General features: G+C 37.0%; 1 protein-coding gene across 1 annotated transcript in view; it reads right to left on the reverse strand.

Moving 5' to 3' along the window:
- Positions 1 to 1405: 1405 nt before the first annotated feature.
- Positions 1406 to 24415, reverse strand: part of LOC126183592 (osmotic avoidance abnormal protein 3) — a 381860-nt gene continuing 358850 nt past the window's right edge. Inside the window, exon 17 of the mRNA XM_049925691.1 lies at positions 1406 to 1749. Within this exon, the coding sequence (XP_049781648.1) occupies positions 1613 to 1749 (137 nt within the window). The 3' untranslated portion in view covers positions 1406 to 1612. The remainder of the gene's footprint in view (positions 1750 to 24415) is intronic.

Genomic DNA, 24415 nt, shown 5'->3' on the forward strand with positions numbered 1-24415 from the left:
ACAGAAGCATTTTTTAAAACTGCTTCATACTTGAAAATTTTTAGTTGATGAGAACAACATCCAGTCATAAATAATTCATTGGTAAGGAAGGCCAGGAGTTCAATTAGGTAGTAAATAAGCACTTATCTTTTATGTGTGCAAGAGGCACTTTGTGTATTCCGCTGAATGGTTTGTGTTTCTGAAACTACATTATACAGTCTCAAGCATTGTAACTGAAGAAAGTTCTGAAACTCTTGAAGCTTTTATGGCTACTTCTTTATGTCATACCTTTTGATATTCATCTCAAATTCTTCAGTAAACTATTTTTTAAATATTTCTGACTTTTGGCAGCACAAGTGGTGACAAAATTCAGCTTACAGCATTGTTACCGGACTGGAATTGAAGTCAGAAATAACCTCACAATGAGAGGTTATTTGTACCCACAGCAGAATCACTGGGAGAATGGTCTGTGTGTGCATATAGCCTCCAACCACAGTCCCAATTCCAACCTGCCATCTGAAATCGAGCCACTCATGTGGGCATATGTGAGAAAAACAAGCCATCAACTGTTCACCAAGGAACCTAAGAATAAAGCCAACAGATAGCACTCCAAGCTTATTTGCATCACTGATGATATCACTTTCTTCACCCTTGATCTACATCTACATGCTCCTCAAGCTACCGTATGGTGCAGATTGGAGGGTACCTTGTACCAGTACTACTCATTCCCTTTTCTGTTCCACTCACAAATGGAGCAAAGGAAAAATGACTATCTATAACCTCAATATGAGTCATCATTGCTTTCATTTTATCTTTGTGGTCCTTACATGAAATGTATGTTTGCGGCAACAGAATGATCTCCAGTCAGCCTCCAATGCTGGTTCTCTAGTTTACTTTGTTTGTGACTTATGGGTTGAATTCAGAAATTTTTTTAAATGTTTTTTGCCTGTACTGGTATAACCTTTGACATTTTTAGGGAGATAAAATTCTTGTTTGTTTGACTTGTTTCTGTAACATCTTGAATTTAGATATGAAGTTTCATATGTTACTTGTAACCCATTTTTACCTTCATAATTAGTTTTCAGTGATTCCATATTATTTTGCTGCAATATCTCATATAATCTGCTGTGGTTATAATAAATTATTATGAGCAACATATTACATGATACACATTCATATTGACTGCTCTGATTCTGTGTGTGACATTATAATTGAACATGCATGCACTTACACTATGTTGCTGTATAATACAAAGTGGTGTTTTCATTGTATGGACACTTGGATGACATCAGTAGTTTCAGTTTTGACAAAGAACTATATAATAATCAATATATAATTTTACTCAAGTGTTCTGAACCATAAACACATTTTACAGTCTTTGTAGAACTAAATTTAAAATTCATCATAAATTTTGACATGTGTACAGTTTCTATATACAAGAAGCGGATCAGTTGTAGATTTTATTTGGACTCATTACATTAGACAATACTAACTACAATTAAACAGCAGTTTTAAAATTTTGTTTTCAGGCTTGGAAATTAAAATTACAACTTAGTGACAACAATGAAGTAAATTCATATTTACAGTGTTGGCACATACATTTTAAATTTATTTAAAAAATAGGTCTTGGCTACTACATTATATCAATTATATTCAATTCATTATTCTTTGGTCTTTTCTTCCTCTTCTTTTTCTTGTAGTCTGTGTCCAGTGGCTCCAGTCGAAGCTGCTCCTGCACTGATAAATTTACTATTCCTCTTGGACGGCTCCCTACAATGGAATCAAGATATTCCTCTGTGAAGACAAATCTTTACTTCTTTGTGAAATTTGTGTGCAATATTTTTTGTGGATTGTTAACATACAGCATGTTTTAAATTTTATAATAGTTTCAGCCATCTTAAAGCATTTCTAAGATTATGTTTTATCATTAATGAAACATGGGCACTACCAATATCTCTAATACTTGCAAAATGGTTGCAGTAGTCATATTTTACAGCTAAATTAAAGTGTTTATGTTATTAAGTCACCGTTAATTTATGTTGTGGTGGGAACTAGATTCAGTAGTCTGTTTTCAGTGTAAATTTTATATTAAATAGATAGAAATATTACACACTTATTATCTCACCCATTTTTTCATTGGTGTTAGTTGAAAAAACAAGATGAAACATTTATTATGTTAATAAGTTCTAAAACATTATGAGATCTCTGAGTGATAAAGAATCCTACAGATGTTGTACAGACACTTTTTTAATTATATGGAAATGAATTGCATTTTTAATGCCTTTGCTGCTTGTGCCATAACAGCACACATTATCATTCAATTTGACTTAGTAAACAGGATTTTGATGAAACAATATGTAATGAAAGATATGTTGCTCCTTAGTGAGCCAATACGCCAAACGCTTGCACTCAGCTGAGTGAAAATATCAAGCATTTAAACTCAAAATTTTGAGAAATTCTGACAAAGTTTATGCATTTATTTTATTCTGGCAAGTTAGACCCTCAGCTACTTCAGGGCTTCTCAGTATCATCACTTGCATCTGAGTCAATACTAAACCTAGGCTATAAAGTTTCCCTCAACATCTAATCTGCCCACCCACTACCAACATGTGTTTGTAGATTTTTGCATTATGTGAAGTATTTAAATACATTCAGTATTGTAAGATTATAATAGGACACTGAGCTACCTCAAATGTGCAAGAGATAGTACCAAAATTTCGCCTTTCCCCTGTCTTTATATTGAAAATTTCTAGATGCTACATACTCTAGGTACTGTAACAAAGACAGTGCCTAGATGAAGTTTTTATTCCTGCAGTCAAGGAAGTGTCTAGTAGCTGGGCTAAGTCTGCAGTGATGTGTGCCTTTTAAGAAGTACACACGTGTTCTGACAAATATTCAGCAGGTCTTCTAATATCATTAAATTAGACAAACAAAGATAATGATATATGTGTCACTGATAAAAATGTCCTTGTCAAGGATCCCAACTCTAAAACACAAGAAATAAGTGAAACAGTAAGGAACTTCATATACAAAAGACTGAATTCCAGTGGTTTTAGGCTAGTGTATGTGATAGTGGAATCGTTTGTGAGAAATACTAGCAATAAATGATAAAAGATAAACACTCACAGTGCTGGCACAATATAGCGATCTGTGTATGTGTGTGTCCATAGGCTCTGAAGAATAATGTAGACTTGTAAGTTAAGTTATTGTTTTCAAGGTCCTATTTCTGTGCCTTTCCACTGATCAATTCATACATACATAAAGTTTGAAACAAATATTATGATCCTAAGTCTTTCCAAAGCAACTTTATCCACTTTTAGGTGGTGAAAAATAACCTGAAAGTCTCAGAAACAGACATTAATGTCTGAATATTGACACCATTCATACAAAATTCAAAGACTTGGGGATCCACAGGCAGTGGATTCCTTTTAACCTAGGACCTAAGCGACCTCTCCTAGCTTTCTAATTTTGCCCAGCTAATTTTTCTTTCATGCTTGAAGAAGGAACATATTGTTCCAAAAGCTAGTAGAATTACTTTCTATTTTTTGTGTTTGTATAGGCAGTACTGGAAGTTGTATGTCAAGATGGTAAGCTCTAGGCAGTCTTACTCTCTCTTTGTAATTTTTATAAAAGGTAAACTATAGCTGAAGACGATAATACCTTTGGCTGTTGAAAGTTGATGACTGAATGTTAAAACTGAACAGCATACGCTTATAATAGTGAATCACAAGTGGAACAATTTTGTCCAAGTTTGTGATGTATGCCAGGCTTGACCAGAAATGAAAGTGAGAAAAGCAGGAGCTCCAGATGCCAAAGGATTTAGAAAAAATTGAATTTTTGGTGTGGGTCAGGTGAAGTATGTGTAATTTATGTTAGCATAGTTTCTAGGCAGCAATTGGCGGAGAGGAAATGGTACAGAACTGTAATCTGAGGGTTGTGGGGTGGAGTCCCCACTTGGAAACTTTTTCTTTATCTTCAGTTTTTACATGACATATACTACAAATAAATTGAAATAATGCCAAATATTTTATTTATTAATATTTCCATGAAATGTATGAAAGGAAAGGCAAAGGCAAATTTCGGAGTCCAAATAAATTTACAGGAAGGTATTTTAAGACATACATGAGAATTTCTTGTATAAAATTAGATACTGCTTTTGCTTTACAGTTGATGATATACACATGCTGGGGTGATATTCATCATAAAACTGGGTCGGGGGGTAATAATTTTGTTGACACCTTGCACTCATTATAAACACTGCATATTTACAATTTCATGGTTGTTTTAAAGTTTCTACATGTTACTTGGCCAAGAGCTAACAAGCAAATAAGCTCCAAAGCCATAGATAGCATTGTTACCTGCACCGGGTACCTACTGTTCACATGCAGCTGGTGAGGGGTTCTCGAGGGCCAAAATGAAACTAACAGAGTATAAAGTTATGTACACGTTAGTTACAACCCCTTTTTGCCAAGTTATTAGCAGAGCCCTCATAGGTGCTGCAAGTATAAGCCTTACTTCTGAATTTATTTGAAATCCAAAATTTTCCTTTGCCTTTTCTTTTCAAGCTTTTTTATGAAATTTTTACTAAGACAATTATTGAACGTCTTTCGGTTTATGTACAGTATAAGTAAAGTAAAAATTGAAAATAAAAAAGGTTTCTGCATAGGGGCTCAACCCCATGACCCTCGGACAACCATTCTGTACACTATCCACTTCGCCAACCACTGCCTGGAAAATATGCTAATGGAAATGTCTCATGACTCACTCAACCTGTGCCAAAAAGTGCTATTATTTCTAAACACTTTGCCATCTGGAGCTCCCACTTCTGTCACTTTCATTTATGGTCAAGTAATGCAGATACCATAAATTAAAAAAAAAAAAAAAGCAGTGATGAGGAGTACATCTTGTCATCCTCATTCACATACTGTTTTCTGAGGAAAAACCCTTCAGAACGTGAAACACATTAAAATATACATTGCTGCAGTGATTCTGCTATGACGAAATATTTCTCCAGATAATAATATTTTACTAATATTAAAGCTAGTTGGGTTATTTAAAGTTTATCACACACACTTGTTTTAGCATATTTATACTAGAAAATTCTAAAATTGGTGTTTTACATAATCAGTAAAGAAGCTGCTGCTTTACAATGTGCTGCAGCTTTTCTGGATATATATTGATGAGCTGGTGTTCATCTACTATGAGGGGTGGTCATAAAAGTTTAATTATCACCTCGAAAAAAATAAAGTTAAATGATTATTTTTTTGTTTGTTTGTCTGCAGTTTCACTAGAGGAACTGTAACAAAACAGCACAGACTGTTGATAAAGTCAAGGTGGACTGTGCTAATTTGTGCTACAGTATTGTGATGCGGGTATTTCAGTGTGTACCAGGGCTGCAGATATGTACCTGGAAACAGATGAAAAATTAATTATGTAACTCTATTTTTCAAGGTGATAATTAAATACACACAACAATTATGTGGGTATACTGATTAATAATGATCATGGCATCCTCTGTGGTAAAATATTCTGAAAGTAAAATAGTCCCACATTCAAATCTCCAGATGGGGACTACTACGGAGAATACATCAGAAGGAAAAAATATCTAGCCTTCTCCACACTGGCATGCTCATGGCATACCTTAATGTTATTGGTACATTAAGGAACTTAAAAAGAGAAATCGAGAGGTTGAAGTTAGGTATAGTGGAAATTTGGGAGTTAGTGAAATGCAGTGGAAAAAAGAACCTGTTTCTGATCAAATGAGTATAAGGTTATCAAAACTAAGTCAAATAAGAGTCATTCAGGAGCATATCTAATAATGAACAATGAAATGGGAAGGCAGCATTATTAATAATAACAGCATAGTGAATGGATTATCATAACCAACAAAAACATAAATCCACAACGTACTACAGCAGTACAGGTGTACACACATATAATAATTTCAGTATTCCTAACAGAAACATGAGAAAAAGATTTGACAGCTAAAGGGAAATGGAAGAAAAACGAAAAATATAAATACTCAGTGAGGAATGGGATCATATAGAACATAAAATTCAGCTGATTACAATCTCTCACTAGACTTTTCAGAGTTCCTCACAATCTAATGTTTTCATAAAACTATTCATTTTACCTTGGATGGTAATAAATAAATATACATTAGAGGATTCAAGACATTAGACAAAAATCAAATTATGTTACCATGAATTATCACTCATTTATTATACTCATATCCATTATGAACTTGAGGTTAATTAATCAATGTTACTCAGACACAGAAGTGATCATTAAAACTGACATGCCATAACCTGATGACAATATGTGCACATCTTAAGTAATGTAATTAGTAACCCCTCTTCTCAGCACTACATTAGCTTAGCGTAAGAAACAGTATTTGTCCACAAGTTCAAAGTAAATTAAGAATTTCCGTTCTAAACATCGTTTTAGAAAACAGAAAGTAATTTAGAGCATACACTAGTAACCTGGTGACTTAGAATATCCATTACAGTATTGTACTCAACTACACGAGCTGCTCCCTCATTACTGTGAAATAAACAATTCTTCATCTGCAGCTACATACATATCCCACAAGCGACCATATGGTGTGTGGCAGAGGGTGCCCTGTACCACAACTAGCCATAAGTAATTCTGGTATCGTAGCAAACATGTTAACGACACAACTATGGGTATTAGATTAGCCATTGATTATGGGAACATTAATGATTACTTACACCATTCTATGTTCTGTGCTTACTAAAATTTATAACTTACAATAAATCTTCTCACAAACAAAGCCAAAGGAATTGTACATCTTCAAAATTATTTAACTTTATTCTCAGTTTTACAAAAAAGTCTTGTAATATAGTAAGTTTCCTTGAAGAAACACACTAAGTAATTACAGCTTGTGATACTCTTACAAGTCACTTTTATGGTCCAGGTGGGCACTGACAGACAATATAATGTTTCTCTGTGTGGAACATTTATGGGGCAGCATTTTCCATCAGAACAGAGCTCACTATAGCAACTGACTACAGTAATAATAGTTTTTATTCATCTATATGTTTGTTACATATGTACTTATTTGGCATTCAGTACAACTTTGAACAAAAAGTGCTCTTCCACAGCACAGTGAGAAACATGCAGTATAGGTAAGGGGAATGTTTAACAGAATATCACTTCATTTTCAGTTTTGTTCCAGTATTAGTTCAAGCACATCCATATTAAAATTACTAAAATCAAATGTGAGGCAATCACCAAAAATTATAAACAACAGAGCAAGAAAATCTGGTCACAAATATGGACAATATTTAGCAAACACTAAACATAATTTTGCACTGCTGCATTGTGCATCTGTGTCATGTGTATTCAATCATTTTTGTGAGTACATTCTACATCACCTCACTACATGTGAACAGAAGTTGTGTAAGGTCTGAGTGTGTTACTAACACAATGTACTTAATCAAGTCTGTGGAAGCGAAAGCAGTGCACAACTATCTGACAGGTTAAATGGACTCATTTGTAATGTTTATAAGAGTAAAGTGAAACATCCAATTGTCAAAATATATCCACAACTTTCAGAGCTGCTTTGATACCAAGAATATCTCTATACCCCCAACATTAGATATCAGCCTGATTTGTTCAAGCATGAGGCACATTTCAAACCCAAGTCATGTGTCCAACATGAAACTACACAGACCATTTCTGTTATCTGGTTTATAGCAGTTGCTTAAATCCACTAAGATCTCGTTGTATTCCCAATCAGATCCTCATTGTGATTAATTACAGTTTGTTATTCTTATCTGTTCCTTTCATTACAATGTTGTATTCTTCTATTTATTTTATCAGTAAATACTTTTTGTATCTCTTTCTAAAAGTACTTCACCATCTTCATTGTAACTTTTTCCCTTCTCATAAAGCTACATTTTATCTTATAGCTCTGCTATCTGTGTGCAGGTTCAGTAAGCCCCCTTAAAAATATAGTTATCTAGCTTATAAATCAATCAATGTGTTAACTCACACCTCCATTTTCCCTTTCAGTTCATTTATTCCTTTAAAAAAAAAAGTAGCTACAAGCTCCATAAACAAAATAGCACCTCAGGCTGGCTGCTTCCTTATATATTCTTTATTTATCATGCCACAAATAACAAGTGTAGAATAAATTGCACACATCTTTCAAATGTTAACATTTTGTACAAAGTCCATGTATTGCTTTAATATCTGTCTCATTAAATTCTAAGAATATTTACACATTTCTACATAATTCATTTTCAAAGGTATGAAAATAAATTCTGTATTCTGATGGAATTTCTTCACACAATATGAGCAATGAGTTTCCAACAAATAAAATTAGAGCCATTCAAAATACAAAAATAAATTTTCAACTATTTTTTTATGTCACGTGTGTGTCCCACTTCACTAGTGGTTATTCCACCAGACCATGAATTATTTAATGATGTATTCCCTTTCACAGGTGAAAGAAATGAAAGGTCACCCACCGAAGAATGCAAACAACTTTTGCTGAGATTCAAGTTTGAAATGCCATTCACCTCACTTGCCTGGTTAGCTTTGCGTTTATTTTTGTAACCTGCAATAGAAAGCAAAATTTATATTTGCGACAGAATTTGAATTTCAGTTTTATTTATAAATTTTGTCCAAGTCATTTAAATGCATTAGATAATAAGTGATGGATGAGGAGAGAATTATAATGTAGAAATGGAATAAATAAATATGCAGTTTTCATGGAAACTCTGAGACATGCTTCAAAGATGAAAAAAATTATTTTAGCATAATGATTTTGATTTGTTTTTGGAATAAACAATGTTAATGACTGCTATCAGACCAAAGCCTGGAAAAAGGGAAAAAAGGAAAAGGGAGGGGGGGGGGGGGGGGGGAGGAGGTGATATTACCACCTTGAAATGGGACTACATCAGTGTCAGGTAAAAGAAGCAGAATATGTACTCTAGTCAATAGATGACTTTGGATAGGATATGCATCACCCTCCAAACTTCCAGCTATGTGGAAATAATTGGATAATATATGCTTACTCTATTTACAGTACTGGAGATTTGCAGTACTGACAGAGTTTCCGTAGTGGAACTGAGAAATATAATTATGATGATGAAGGGAGATGAAGTGTCATTGAAAGTTGTCTGCAATCATTTATGAAAAAGGGCAAATGATACACATTTATAGACAACAACAAAGATGCAACAGATGTACTAGAGGAAATAAAAGGTGATATGAGGATTGAATGAAGAAGCGAAAGTTTTGAAGAAAATGTATATCAAACCAAGAGATGGTAAAATTCACTGATATCCACTGAAAATATGACAGTTAATTCCTTTCTAGAAATTTTTATATGTCAGTTGGATATCAGTCTTCTTAGATGGATAACACCAGCAAATATTAACAAATTGAAACTTCCTAGCAGATTAAAACCGTGTGCCGGGCCACGACTCAAACTCGGGACCTTTGCCTTTCACGGGCAAGTGCTCGCAAAAGGCAAAGGTCCTGAGCTTGAGTCTCAGCCCGGCACTCAGTTTTAATCTGCTAGGAAGTTTCATATCAGCGCACACTCCACTGCAGAGTGAAAATCTCATTCTATTAACAGAATTTATGGAATATATGATATGTTAAAGACAAGACAACCCTGTACCAAGAATAAAAGGTTTGAGAGAACAAGAAAAATATGTTACAGGCATTTGTAAAACATTAATAAGTACATCTACAATGAAAACATTTCACAGTATGCAATATGTGCTACAAAAAATTTTGCCAGCTCTGACAATACAGTGAAAATTGTGTGCCATCTTACCAAGCAAGAAACAAATTAAAAACACACTTCAAAATAAATTGTTGTTATTTCCATAAGTTACAAAATTCAGTTAAATTTTCATCATGGGAACATACAGCCAGCGAGCACTCTACTTGGCAAAGTATCTTGTGCAAAGCATGCAAATATTGGTAACCTAACATTTGTTCAATGTAATAAAGTGACAAAAATAGACACTGAAAAGTATTAACCCACAGCTGGTGTGGTAATCATTATATACCAGTAGGTGAAAGTAGGTGAAACAAAAGCAAAGAAAAGTTATGTGAACACACAAAATATTCTTGGCCATCTTTTCAAAGATTACCTACACCAAAATCATCAGGAGCAGCTGACTGCCATAACTGCTAGTGTAATGGTCTTTTATAACACATTGTCATCCTATGATTGGTTGACATCCATGTCATGATGTACTACCACATTGTATTGATGTCTCCAGTGGGAGGATGCTAGGGGTACCACCACTCCGTTTGTACTCTAAACAGTTTTGTGAATTTCTTGTAATCTTTCAATGTTGTGACCTTGCTTCTGTGCAACATTAAAGTTAGAGCTTTTTTCTCATGTAAAGTAGTTGTTTGTCCATTATGATCCCGATGGCTCCTTTGATAACAGAGTCCTAGTGAGAAGATGCTTGGACATGATTTTTTTATCAATCATAATTTTATGTTTATTTGTGAAACTGTACAGATGGTCTGACTGACATAGTATTTTCTTCCATAGTAATAAAGAATGTTATAAATTCCAGGGAACAAGACTATCCTTTAACTGTGGACACCATCTGTTTTAGCTTCTTGAGTATTTAGAAAATATGTCTTAATGTCTTGATTGCCCAGGACCCTACCTACTGTACTATATGTAGACCTGCAGAAAGGAACATATCTGCATTTTGTTTCTTACAGTGTGCCAACTTCATTTCTTGATCATCATAACTGTTCATTGGATCATATGCTCCTTTGCTACATACCGACTTCCATGTCAACACACAGAGCTTGCAACAGTCAGTCCATAAGAGAGTGGTTTTAAATACACTGATACAAAAAGCTGTTGATTGTTTCTGACAAAAAGCACTTGGATTCTGTGATTAAACATCTGAAGCACATGTTCCAAAAGAATGGCTATATGGATCAACACATAAAATGGCACTCTATAACAAACAAAAAAAGAAAGACATTTAACAATCATGAGATAATCCACATGTTGTGTTCCTTGTTTTCTTTAAGGTTACATGTAGTAAAATAGGTATGGTCCTAGGTAAAGTGCACTTCATGCAGAAAATTGGTGGCACATTAAAAATATAAATTAGAAAAAGTCAGAAGTTGCAGATCACAGTCCCACAAATAAATGTTAAATTATATTTGATGAAACACACATCTTAATCCATCTGTCATCAAAGAAGCTGTATGGATCACAATCTGTGACAGTAGCTTCAACAGGAACAGTGACTACAATCTTGGTGACACGTGTAGGCAGGCTCTCAGTGTTGAGAGACTAGAGAGAAGTGCCAACACAAGTGATGATGCCACTGGCATCCCTCTACTGCAGAAAACCTCACATTCTCTGGCAGCTCGATGTCACATAGATGTAGCTTAACTAATCATAATCACTACTGATTATAAAATGGCACAATAGCAGCAGCAATCCTGACAAAGCTCATGGAGATAATAGCTGATACACAAAGTTTTTACTTTCATTAAACATAGAATATTTTAATAAATTGGTCCTTCTTTGACCTCACACACACAACAACAACAACAACAACAAATCTCAGGCTGGGAAGCACTACAAATTATACTGTAGTGTTCTAAAGAGTGTCATTAAAAATCCAAGAGCATGTTTATTAAATCTAATATTAACAATTCAAATAATAAAATAAAAATGGTTTGGATGGTGGTCAAAAGGAAGACAGGAAAAATTAAAGAAGGTACAGACAGTATCAACTCCCATAATGGGAGCACAGTATATGAAGGTGATACAGTTGCTAATATCTTCGACGACCATTTTTTGACAGTAGCAAATCAAATTGGCTGTAAAGGGTCTAGAGCTGAAGCCATGAGTCTTGTGCAAAAAACAGTGCAGAACAAAATTAGTCAGATGCATGTACCATATATTACAACCAAAGAGATTGAGAAGGTACTAAGAAAATTAAAAATAAAAATTCCATTGGTGGGGATAACATATCTATCAAAATACTGAAGTGGTGCTGCAAATTTATTCTTGAAGTTCTCTGTCACATATTTAATGAGTCCATAAATCAAGGTACTGTCCCTAATAGACTCAAATATGCAATTGAGAAACTGCTGTTTGAAAAAGGTGATGAAGCTGATGTTTCCAGCTACCAGCCAATTTCATTGTTAACAAGTTTCTAAAAAACTAGGGAAACTAATGTTCAAGAGAATCATGGATCATCGAATAAAAATAAAATCCTTAATAAAAATCAGTGTGGATTCCAAAAGGGTACTTCAGCTGAACACACCATTTTCTCATTTGTCAACAAACTCCTTGAATCCATAAACAATAAAATATCACCTGTTGGAAACGTCTGTTGATGATGATGATGTTTAGTTTGTGGGATGCTCAACTGTGCAGTCATCAGTGCCGGTACAAAGTCCCAGTTTTCACACAGTCCAATTTTTCACATTCCAATCTGACCACTGTCATGAATAATGATGATGATATGATAATGATGATGATATGATGAGGACAACACAAACACCCAGCCCACAGGCAGAAAAAATTCCCAACCCGGCCGGGAATTGAACCCAGGCTCCTGTGATCCAGAGGCAGCAACGCTAGCGACTAGACCATGAGCTGCGGACAGAATCTTCTGTGATCTGTCTAAAACATTCCACTGTAGGATGAGAACTATGGATTAAATGGTAAAGTAAGGATGTTTCTCAAGTCATGTCTAGACAACAGAAATCAGAAGGTAGTATTGAACAATTATGCAATGCCACCTGCCTGCTCTGACTGGGACACAGTAAAATGTGGAGTGCCACAGGGCTCGGTGATCAATGATCTGCCATGCTGTATGACACAAAAAGCACACTTCTCCATTTGCTGTTAACACAACCATTATGATTGACAAAACACCCAACTGCAGTCTAGAGAACACAGTGACCACTGTATTCAGAGAAGCTCTAGACTGGTTCACTTCAAATGGTCTGTTATTCATTTTTAAAAAGACTCAATTCATTCAGTTTCAAACAGCAAATAAAACCAGGAAAATATTTAAATAAAATATGGTGACAGAGAAGTATTGAGAGTTGAGTCTTCCAAATTTCTGGAATTACACATAAACAACAGTCTAAATTGGTCAGTTCACATCAACAACCTATGTTAAAGACTGAATTCAGCAGCATTTGCCATTCGCTAAATTTCATCTGCTTGTGACTTGGAAACGATTAAAACTGCATACGTAGGATATTTCCATTCACTTTGACATATGGAATCATATTTTGGGGTAACCAGTCATGAGTAAGCAAAGTCTTTATTGCATGGAAGAGAATCATCAGAATTACAGCTAAAGCACACCCCAGATGCTCTTGCAGAAATTTATTCAAACAGCTCAGGATCCTCACCATGCCACCTCAATACATATTTCACTAATGTGCTTTCTGAACAATAATCATACTGTTTACCAAATAAACAGTGAATATCATGATCATGATACAAGAAGTAAACATGATCTTCACAAAAGAAATCTCAGCATGGTACGGAAAGAAGTACATTATTCAAGCATAAAAGTATACAATAAACTTCCATTTCATGTTAAATCAGTCATTTGAGATATAACCAAATTCAAAAAACAGCTGAAACTTTATCTTTTGAATTCTTTACAGCAAGCAGTTAACACCATAAATTATCTGGGAGTACGCATTAGGAGTGATTTAAAATGGAATGATCATATAAAGTTGATCGTCGGTAAAGCAGATGCCAGACTGAGATTCATTGGAAGAATCCTAAGGAAATGCAATCCGAAAACAAAGGAAGTAGGTTACAGTACGCTTGTTCGCCCACTGCTTGAATACTGCTCAGCAGTGTGGGATCCGTACCAGATAGGGTTGATAGAAGATATAGAGAAGATCCAACAGAGAGCAGCGCGCTTCGTTACAGGATCATTTAGTAATTGCGAAAGTGTTACAGAGATGATAGATAAATTCCAGTCAAAGACTCGGCAGGAGAGACGCTCAGTAGCTCAGTACGGGCTTTTGTTAAAGTTTCGAGAACATACCTTCACCGAAGAGTCAAGCAGTACATTGCTCCCGCCTACGTATATCTCGCGAGGAGACTATGAGGATAAAATCAGAGAGATTAGAGCCCACACAGAGGCATACCGACAATCCTTCTTTCCACGAACAATACGAGACTGGAATAGAAGGGAGAACCGATAGAGGTACTCAAGGTACCCTCCACCACGCACCGTCGGGTGGCTTGTGGAGTATGGATGTAGATGTAGATGTAGAATTTTTTGACAGTGTGTAAAAATTAGTAGAATGTGTTTAATTGTAAGCATTCCTATAAGAACTGACTATACAGGGTTATTACAAATGATTGAAGCGATTTCACAGCTCTACAATAACTTTATTATTTGAGATATTTTCACAATGCTTTGCACACACATACAAAAACTCAAAAAGTTTTTTAGGCATTCACAAATGTTCGATATGTGCCCCTTTAGTGATTCGGCAGACATCAAGCCGATAATCAAGTTCCTCCCACACTCGGCGCAGCATGTCCCCATCAATGAGTTCAAAAGCATCGTTGATGCGAGCTCGCAGTTCTGGCACGGTTCTTGGTAGAGGAGGTTTAAACACTGAATCTTTCACATAAGAAAGAAATCGCACGGGGTTAAGTCGGGAGAGCGTGGAGGCCATGACATGAATTGCTGATCATGATCTCCACCACGATCGGTTTTCCAATCTCCTGTTTAAGAAATGCCAAACATCATGATGGAAGTGCGGTGGAGTACCATCCTGTTGAAAGATGTAGTCGGCGCTTTCGGTCTCCAGTTGTGGCATGATCCAATTTTCTTTATTCGTCGACTTCCGCGGGCTATGGGTGAAACTTGCCCACACGCGTTCAACCGTTTCTTCGCTCACTGCAGGCCGACCCGTTGATTTCCCCTTACAGAGGCATCCAGAAGCTTTAAACTGCGCATTCCATCGCCGAATGGAGTTAGCAGTTGGTGGATCTTTGTTGAACTTCGTCCTGAAGTGTCGTTGCACTGTTATGACTGACTGATGTGAGTGCATTTCAAGCACGACATACGCTTTCTCGGCTCCTGTCACCATTTTGTCTCACTGCACTCTCGAGCACTCTGGCGGCAGAAACCTGAAGTGCGGCTTCAGCCGAACAAAACTTTATGAGTTTTTCTATGTATCTGTAGTGTGTCGTGACCATATGTCAATGAATGGAGCTACAGTGAATTTATGAAATCGCTTCAAACATTTGTAATAGCCCTGTATAGCACTGGCATATCAATTGATGACAGAATGCTTTTAATATGTATTAGAATGTAAGACTTATAATTTGTTTGTGTAATCATTATTACTATTATAATCTGTGTTGTTGTTTGAACACTTGAACATCGTGTATCTGTTTGTATATTATTTAGTTTGTAAGCCTCATGACCATTTAGATACGGTTATTACTGTAATAACCTGACACGTTCTTCATTGTAGTGACACACTTGCATCAAGGATGTATGGAACACAAAAATAATTAAGTAAATGGAAGTGCAGCAGATTCTTATTTTAAGGCAGTGGCGTCTTTTATGATTATCTAAGACAGTAAACTGCTGTCTTTTCAAATGTAAACAAACAATGACAAGTGCCTCTGTTAATCAAAATAATACATCAGTTTTAACGACAATTACATATTAACAATCTACAGCAGCAGTTCATCATAGCCTCTCTGTGATAGTGACCAAATGCTTATAGTTGTTTCATATGGTGGAATATGTAGAGGCAAGTATGTAAATTAAATGAATGAAGGAATGAATGAATGAATTTAGTAACACCACATTGTTTTTCTTTGTAACAATATGGGAAAAACTACAGAAAAACGCAGAAAGTTTAATTTGGCTTTGAATTTAATACAGAATAGTGGCAATATAGTGGAAAGAGAGAGGTGTGACTGCAAGTCTGTACTTGGATCAGATGGCAAGGGTGCAAATAGGAAATGAGACCTTGGAAGACAGCAATATCAGGAGAGGGGTCAGTCAGGATTGGTGTCTCTCATTGATACTATTTAATATTTATTTTGAGGAAATAATGAAAAGTTGTTTGGATGGGAAAAGATGCATCAAGCTAGATGGATGGAAAATAGAATGCATAAGATACACAGGTGACATGGTGAGTCTTTCAGAAAATGGAGAAATGCTGACTAAAATACTGAATGAACATAGTATAAAAATAAACAAGAAGAAAATAAAAGTCATGGTTACAGGCTTAAAGAAAAGAAGAGCGAGGTATAAGTTATATGATAGCACTCAATTATTTAGGAGTTGGAGTACGGCAGATATTCATTGTGAACAGGACATCAAAGTCAGGCACTGCTGAAAGAGGCATTTCAAAAGCAAAAAAACTCTTAGCTAATGGTTTGTACACATAATTAAGAAAGCAATTAGTGAAATACCTGATATGGAGCATGGTCATTTACAAAGCAGAAACATGGTCATTGAGAAAGCAAGACAAGAAATGAAGATTGTGAAGTGTGGATATGGCACAGAATGGAGATCAGCTGGATTGATAGTCTGGAATGAGGAGTTCTGAGAAGAGTTGGAGAAGATTGATGTTGCTGACAGTGAAGAATAGGAAGCTAAACTGTAGAGAACATAATTTGGGACAAGACTGCCTTCTAGTAGAGGCAACTGAATGTTTTATTCTGGGTAAGACAGTGAAGGTCAGAAGAAAATACAGAATCCTGGATGACTTTGGCAAACCACAAGGAGGGACCAAATGATGAATAGGAAAGCAGAAGACAGAGAAGCATGGGGGGGCTATGAAGCCTAAACCTGGTGATGATTGAATATGATATCATCATTGATCATGATTGAATATGATATCATCAGTAATGAAGAAAGCACAATGAATAGAGCCTAATGACACTAGGCTTCTTTACTTAACTCACTAGAAACTAAGGAAATGAAGGCTTTTCACATTTTGAAACTTCATGCTAGATTAAAATGGTGTGCCATACTTAGAGTCAAAACCAGAATTTTGCCTCTCTCACACAATGCATTTGCCAAATGGACTGTCCTGGATAGAAGAGTCAGTAAGAGCAATTCCCATGGAAAGCAAGGACACAGGTTCAAGATTTAATCTGCCACAAAGTTTCAAAACAACACACACTCCACTGCAGAGTAGAAGGATTCTGGATACACACATATTACCTTTGTGCCAAACTATTAGCCTAGAAACAAAAGGTAAAAAAAGTCAACAATTTTATATGCTGTAGAAAACTCATAAAGAATTTATTGTTTTACATTGAAGGAACGATAATGTCAGAGAAACAAGTATTTCAGCAGAATTGTGGAAATTTGCAACACTGTACAGAGTATCTTTTCTACGAGTTACCAGACAAATTTCTGTGGTGTTTCTGAAGATACTTTCAGTATTGTCCTTGTGATGCATATGTGGAGTCTGTGCACACAGAAACTATTTCTGTGGTATTTTTTGTGAGTGCTAGTGTACATAAAATATTATTTTTGCTCCAGTTAAAACCAAAATATTGTTTAAAATACAATTCTATTCATTAAGTAAATAGAGAAATTTAAGGATATTTATTGAACGTTACAGAAAAAAATAAATAATTCAGTGCAAATTCTGTGTTGTCTTCACAGTCCTATCAAGCGGCAGTCTTATTCAGTGTCACACATTATAGGGGGATAGAGAGGGCTCAAGCCTCCCCCTCCCCCCCGCCCCCAAAAAAAAATCGCAATTGGTGGTGTTGTCATTGCCAAGTGTTTAATCAATACATAAAGCAGTGTGTGTGTTTGTGGGGAGGGGGGGGGGGTGTTATAACCTCAGATATGGGGAAAAACATGTTTTTTCAGTCCATGCTGTATAGGGTTCCCTGCACAACAGATGTGTTGGGTGGGAATAGCATTGACCTATCTTATTGTCCTGCTCTGCAGGGCAGTTCACACGGCAGAGCTGTGGAACAGTTTTCCAGCCCCATATGTGTAAGCTGACCTGCACGGTAAGTGTGTTGTGTTAGAGTAGTATCGACGTGCATTGCATGGCAGCCTACACGTCAGGGACAACCAATGATTTTTCAAGCCCCTGACATGTAGGCTGCCCAGCATGACATACATGTGTGGGAGTAGTACTGGCATGCTTCATGAACCTGTTGTGCAGCAACTGCACATGTGGATGGGGATGACTGGGGAAAGGTTGGGATGGATAAGGGAGAGTAGGGAAGACAAGATGGACAGAGAAAGGAAGTGGAGAACTAGATGGACACAGAGAGATGGGAGAATAGTAGTAGATGGACAGAGATGTTAAAGAAGAGAAGATGGACAGAGTGTGGAGATGGGGGAAGGAGGGGGTGGCCAGACAAAGGTGGAGGAGGAGATGATGGGCAGAAGGGATGTGTGAGAGGAGGAGACAGAAAAGAGAGGAGGGGGGGGGGGCAGGAGATGACTTACACACATGAAGCCACGGGGAAAAGCCTAAAATAAACCTTATCCATGTACATATTACCACCACTGCACTTCTTTCTACATCTACATCTCTATGAATACTCTGCATTTCACAGCAAAGTACCTTCAGGCTATTTCTCTCTCTTGTACTCTTGAACAGAGCACAGTAAAAATGAAGATTATGTCTTTCCATGAGAGCTCTGATTTCTCTTACTTTATTATGCTGATCATTTCTCCTTATGTAGGTTGGCATCAATAAAATACTTTCAGATTCAGAGTAGAAAGTTGGTGACTGAAATTTTGTGAAAATATATTGCCACAATGAAAAATAGCATTGTCTTAGTGATTGCCACCTCAACTTGCTTATCATATCTGTGATTCTCTCTCCCCTATTTCGTGATAATACAAATCAAGCCACTGCCCTTTGAACTTTTTCAATGTCCTCCATCAATCTTACTGGTGAGGATACCATTCCATGCAGTAACTCTCTAGCAGAGGATGGACAAGCATAGGGTAGGCAGTCTCTTTAGTAGACCTATTGCACAGTCTAGCTGTTCTGTCAATAAAACACAGTCTTTGATTTGCCTCCTCACAACATTATCTATTTGATCATTCCAATTTAAGGTGATTGTTATTGTAATTCCTAGGCACTTAGGTGAATTAAAAGCCTTTATACTTGTATTATTTATCATGTGATCAAAATTTAGCAGATTCCATTTAGCACTCATTTGGATGGCCCCTCATATTTCATTATTTAGTCAAAATTGCTGCTTTATGATACAGATATCTTATCTAAGTAATTTTGCAATTGGTTTTGCTTTTCTGATGAGTTTACTAAATGGTAAGTTACAGCATCATTTACAAATAATCTAGAAGGGATGCTTAGATTATCTCCTAAATCAGTTATGTAGGTTAGGAACAGCAGAGTCCTATAACACTTCTCAGGGGAATGCCACATGGTACTTGTGTTATTGAATGACTTTTGTTGATAATTATGAACTGTGACCTTTCTGACAGGAAATCATGGATCCAGTTGCACAATTGAGACTATATCCCATGTGCAGACAATACTATTAGAAGTCTCTGTTCAGGAAGGTCTCAAAAGCCTGCTGGAAATCTAGAAATATGGAATCAATCTGAGATCTCCCGTCCATCTGAATACAGAGCTAGTTGTGTTTCGCAATAATGATATTTTATGATCTGTGGTGACTATTTGTCAATAGATCATTTTGTTCAAGGTAATTCATAATTTTTGAACACAGTATGTGTTCCAAAATCCTACTGGAAATCAACATCAGTGATAAGGATCTGTAATTCAGTGGATTATTCTGATTTCCTTTCTTGAGTATTGGTGTGACATGGGCAACTTTCCAATCTTTAGGTACAAATCTCTTGTTGAGCAAATAGTTACACATGATTGCTAAGTATGGAACTATTGTATTGGCATACTCTGAAAAGAACCTAATTGGTGTACAATCTGGGCCATAGAACTTGCCTTTATTAGATGATTCAAACTGCTCCATATTCAAATACATCAAAGGGCAATACAGAACAGATTTGACAGCTACCTTGGGGAAGCATTTCACCATTGACAAGAGCATAAATTTCAAGATGATGTACTAACCAACACAAAACCAGAAAAGAACCACAGTTTTGAATACATATCTGGAAATTGACATTCAAATGCCAACAACTTTTGTTACACAAATTCATCATTTAAACATTCCTGTGGCTGCTGCACTTACCTGCTACAGATCACTATTCATAGACTCTCTGAATGTGAATGTGTAACATGAACAGAGATTTTCAGAATACAATAATACTCCTGTCAAAGCAGTTTTCATTTATCCCAATTTAAAAAAAGAAATAACTAAAGCTACTTTTTTCAAAACTATGAAGGGACTATTTTTTTATGGCACTGTGCATCTTGAATTAGAAGTGGAAAACAGAATTTTGTGTGCTTTAAGCAGAAGTAAGGAGTGTGATGTAAAAATTTAGTAACCCGTTTTAGGCTCTGCAGAATTATGTGACATTTCCACTAACAAAATGTACTGCTGCAAGTCATTTAACATCCACAGGCATTTGAACATGTGGCAGAGAAGCACAATTAGTGAAAAGCATATTTAAAATACGTGCTTATTAATTTGTCACAGAGAGATGATAAAAGATATTGTAATGGGGCATACTTTGGGAATATGTGGGGAAGCAGCCCTCTTCTGGAGGTGAGTGGAAGTGTAGACAATTCAGATGGCCAGTCAGTTGCCAAAACTCATTATTAACAATTATACATGAATGTAGTGTAATGCACCTGTGGCAAGCAGACAACAGGTGGTAAGCAGTGTTCCTCAGATGCGAGCATGCCGGCACGGATGTGCCTGCAGTGTGAGATAGCACCGTAGGACAGCGATGGGGCAAATGGTTGACAAGGCTAGGCAAGCTAACTCAGAAGAATTATGCAGCTGATGAACACAGAACTACAGGCTGGATAGCAGCTGTTGGTGGCGGTGCCCAAGGGTGCGAAACTGCCTGGAACTAACTGCATGGCCCGGACCAAGAGGCACGGCAGACTTCTGGCTGCCTGAGCTGAGGCAGTCAGATGGCAGTTGTTGGTTCACAGTCCAATGATGGCAGCCAGAGTTGCCACAGATGTTCGATGACAACTGACTCTGTCTTTCAATGACCAGTGCTGCTGTTGTCATGTGGCAGTGTGTCAAACAACAGAAGCTTCCTGAAAGCTGTTCCATTCCCAGGACAATGGCATGCAGGAGCATTGGTACCAGAGTGGTGCTGTCTGCCAAATTGCTGTATTGGCAGAGGTGTTGTCTGGCTAGCAGGCTGTGACTGTGGCCTGATTATGATTCTGGGCTGCTTTTCATACTGCTGAAGTTCTATATCACTACATTTCCTCCCTGCTTAGATTAATCCAGACTACTCGATTACTGCTTAAGAGAGTGGCTGCAACAGAGATGCTGATCTGTCCAGCATTGTTTCTATACTTTACATTCATCTGCATGAATTCAGAGTAAACACTTATTGCTTAACTTCTCCCCTTTGCATGTCTTTTTTTCCTTTTTATATCATGCTGTACACACGATATCACTCTTAGGATGCTCAAATGTGGAGTTTCTAGGTCCCTTGTCTTGTTTTCACCACTTAGCTTTACTCAGTGGGGTTGAGTCACTGGTGCTGACATGACTACTATGGATCTGCAGCTTAAAGGAAGGTAAAGATTGGATTTGGGTAACTCTGCATCTGAAGTGGCAGTACACAGTATTTACTATCATCAGAATTATGCAGGCAGCCAATGTGCTGGATCCTATGGTGATGAATCGGTGGCAGTGTTGGGTTCAATATTTTTTCACATGATCATTCAGATGTTCCATCATTGAGCAACTGTTTTGTGCTGCTTTCATCTGATCCAGGGAAGCCACTTAAGTAGGTTAGGTTTTCCTCAGGCAGGATCTCAAATGGTAGGTCTAGCAGGTAGATTGATAAGTAGTTAGTGTTTAGTGTTGTGGTTCTGGTGATTGTGGGGGGGCAATTGGAAAGTAGGCCCTGAGATGTTGCATCATGTACCATTTATCAACAATTTCTTCCCCTGCATTTTTATTTGGTGTATGTTGCCAAAATGACCTCATTCATAGTGGGTACAAATGATAACTACCAATTTTGGTACTGAGAATAGCCTTAGATTTTGGAAGAAATCAGTTCCACTTGTAATAACCTTGTTGGGCACTCTGTCGCAGGCTTCTCAGAGTGAAACAGTGTGTACTCATGAGACTCAGGAACTCTGTGTATTCTTTTTGTGAGGTAGACAGATTTGCCTAGCTCAGCACGGCAGTAACTCTGCAATCGAGAGTAGTACTTCCTCAGATCTCCCATCACCTTAAATGACTAGACTGACTTAGAAAATGTCCATCATAATGAATCCTTAAATCTAGAGCTAAACACCAAAATGTATCACAAACAAACATACTCAGTCTCATTAACTGGCAATATACTTCTTGTTGAAAGTCTACTGATCTACTTCTACACAAACTAAATAACTTACTTAGCAAAACAGTACATGTACTGCACCATATAACATTGGTATTTCTTTTCAAAATTAAATTAGACATGCTAATGTTCTACTAACATTGTGAATAAATTGTGAATTTCACCTGAAAATTCTCTTAACCTATTACCTAAACAAAAATGTTTCCTGTGAGCTTCTCTCATAAAAGCAATGCAAGCATTAGCATAGCAACAACATATACTAACAAATATCCCTGATAACTAATTATAAAACACAAAAATTAGTTCCCCAGGTCACCTTGTGGTCTTAGGCATACAGCTGTGTTGGGCCAGCTGTTGGCACATATTGCTTCACTTGCTTAGTTTTACCTTTCTTTCTCATCTTTTCTCCTTTCTAATGGGATTTGCTGATGACTCACCTTGGCTTTTTGAGTGCAAGGAATACAGTTCTTTACACAAAGTGCTACATCTTGTATCCCCATTGTTCACAATAATTTTCCACAATGCAGCAATCTGTGGCACATCATCCACTATGCCCTGCTAATATGTAATCATGAGCCTGCCTCAGTACGTCATATATCAAACTTGCTGGCATAACTATGTGTCACCCACATCATGTTTGCTTGTACAGTGCCCCATTGAGTTGTGCTTACCTTGTGAACTGCTGACAAACTGGGTTGGGAGTGTGAGCTTTGTGCCATTCTTCCACACTTACTCCAATACACTCTACGGTGTCCACCAACAGAATATCACAGCTATGTGTATTCTATACTGAAATCCCTGTTAAACTCCTCTTCCTCCAGCACCTGTAGCTATTGGTGCACCTTTTGATAGCCTCACCTCTTCCAAACCAAAATTGTCTCCACTGTCTGGCACTACACAGCTTCCATCAACTTCCCATATAAAAAATAAATTATGTTGTATGAAAAATCGTTGATCCAATTCCTCTTTCTATAGCAACAACTCTACTACATACAAAGTATTAATTGGTAGATCATCTACTACATTTATTCAGAGTGGCCTTCCTGAACTTTTTGGTACTGTATCTCACAAGTTGAGTCTAACAGACCATGTACTCAGTTTAATTGGCTTATCCAATGTCTCAAGTGTTTGTTGTGACAGTTCAGTTCTTTCAGCAGTAATATCAAGATGGAACGATGTTCCACCCAGCTCCACTGTGCTCAGCTGTAGATCAGCTTTGATGTGATGTTTAACTAGGAAGTCTAGCCCAAGAATGATGCAACTTATGAGTACACTAGGGAGAACATCCACACACACCCTGAAATCCCCCCCCCCCCCCAATTCAGAAAACCAACAATGCCAAACCAAATGAGTGAAGACCATTACCACCGTCACTGCTTACCACACACACCTTGAAATCCCCCCCCCCCCCCCAATTCAGAAAACCAACAATGCCAAACCAAATGAGTGAAGACCATTACCACCGTCACTGCTTAGTATACAATGTGAGGGGTTCAAATTCATGGTTCCAAATACAATCTGGCTAGCCGTAGATATCTATGATCCTGTATCCACCAAGAACTTACAAAAACTGAGCTCAGGCAGTCAGATGGCCTGAAGATGGTGGATGTGGCTGCATCATAAGTTCGGTAACGACTGTCATGGTCTATGCATCACAATATGGTCCAACTGTACCAATGATGATGGACTACACTTGGTGGTTTAAATACACCACTGGCCATTAAAACTGCTACTCCAAGAAGAAAAAAAAAATGATAAATGGGTATTCATAGGACAAATATATTATACTATAACTGACATGTGATTACATTTTCAATTTGGGTGTATAGATCCTGAGAAATCAGTACCCAGAACAACCACCTCTGGCCATAATAACGGCCTTTATACGCCTGGGCATTGAGTCAAACAAAGCTTGGATGGCGTGTACAGGTACAGCTGCCCATGCAGCTTCAACACGATACCACATT

This window comes from Schistocerca cancellata, chromosome 4 (assembly GCF_023864275.1).
Source record: "Schistocerca cancellata isolate TAMUIC-IGC-003103 chromosome 4, iqSchCanc2.1, whole genome shotgun sequence".
Lineage (NCBI taxonomy): Eukaryota > Metazoa > Arthropoda > Insecta > Orthoptera > Acrididae > Schistocerca > Schistocerca cancellata.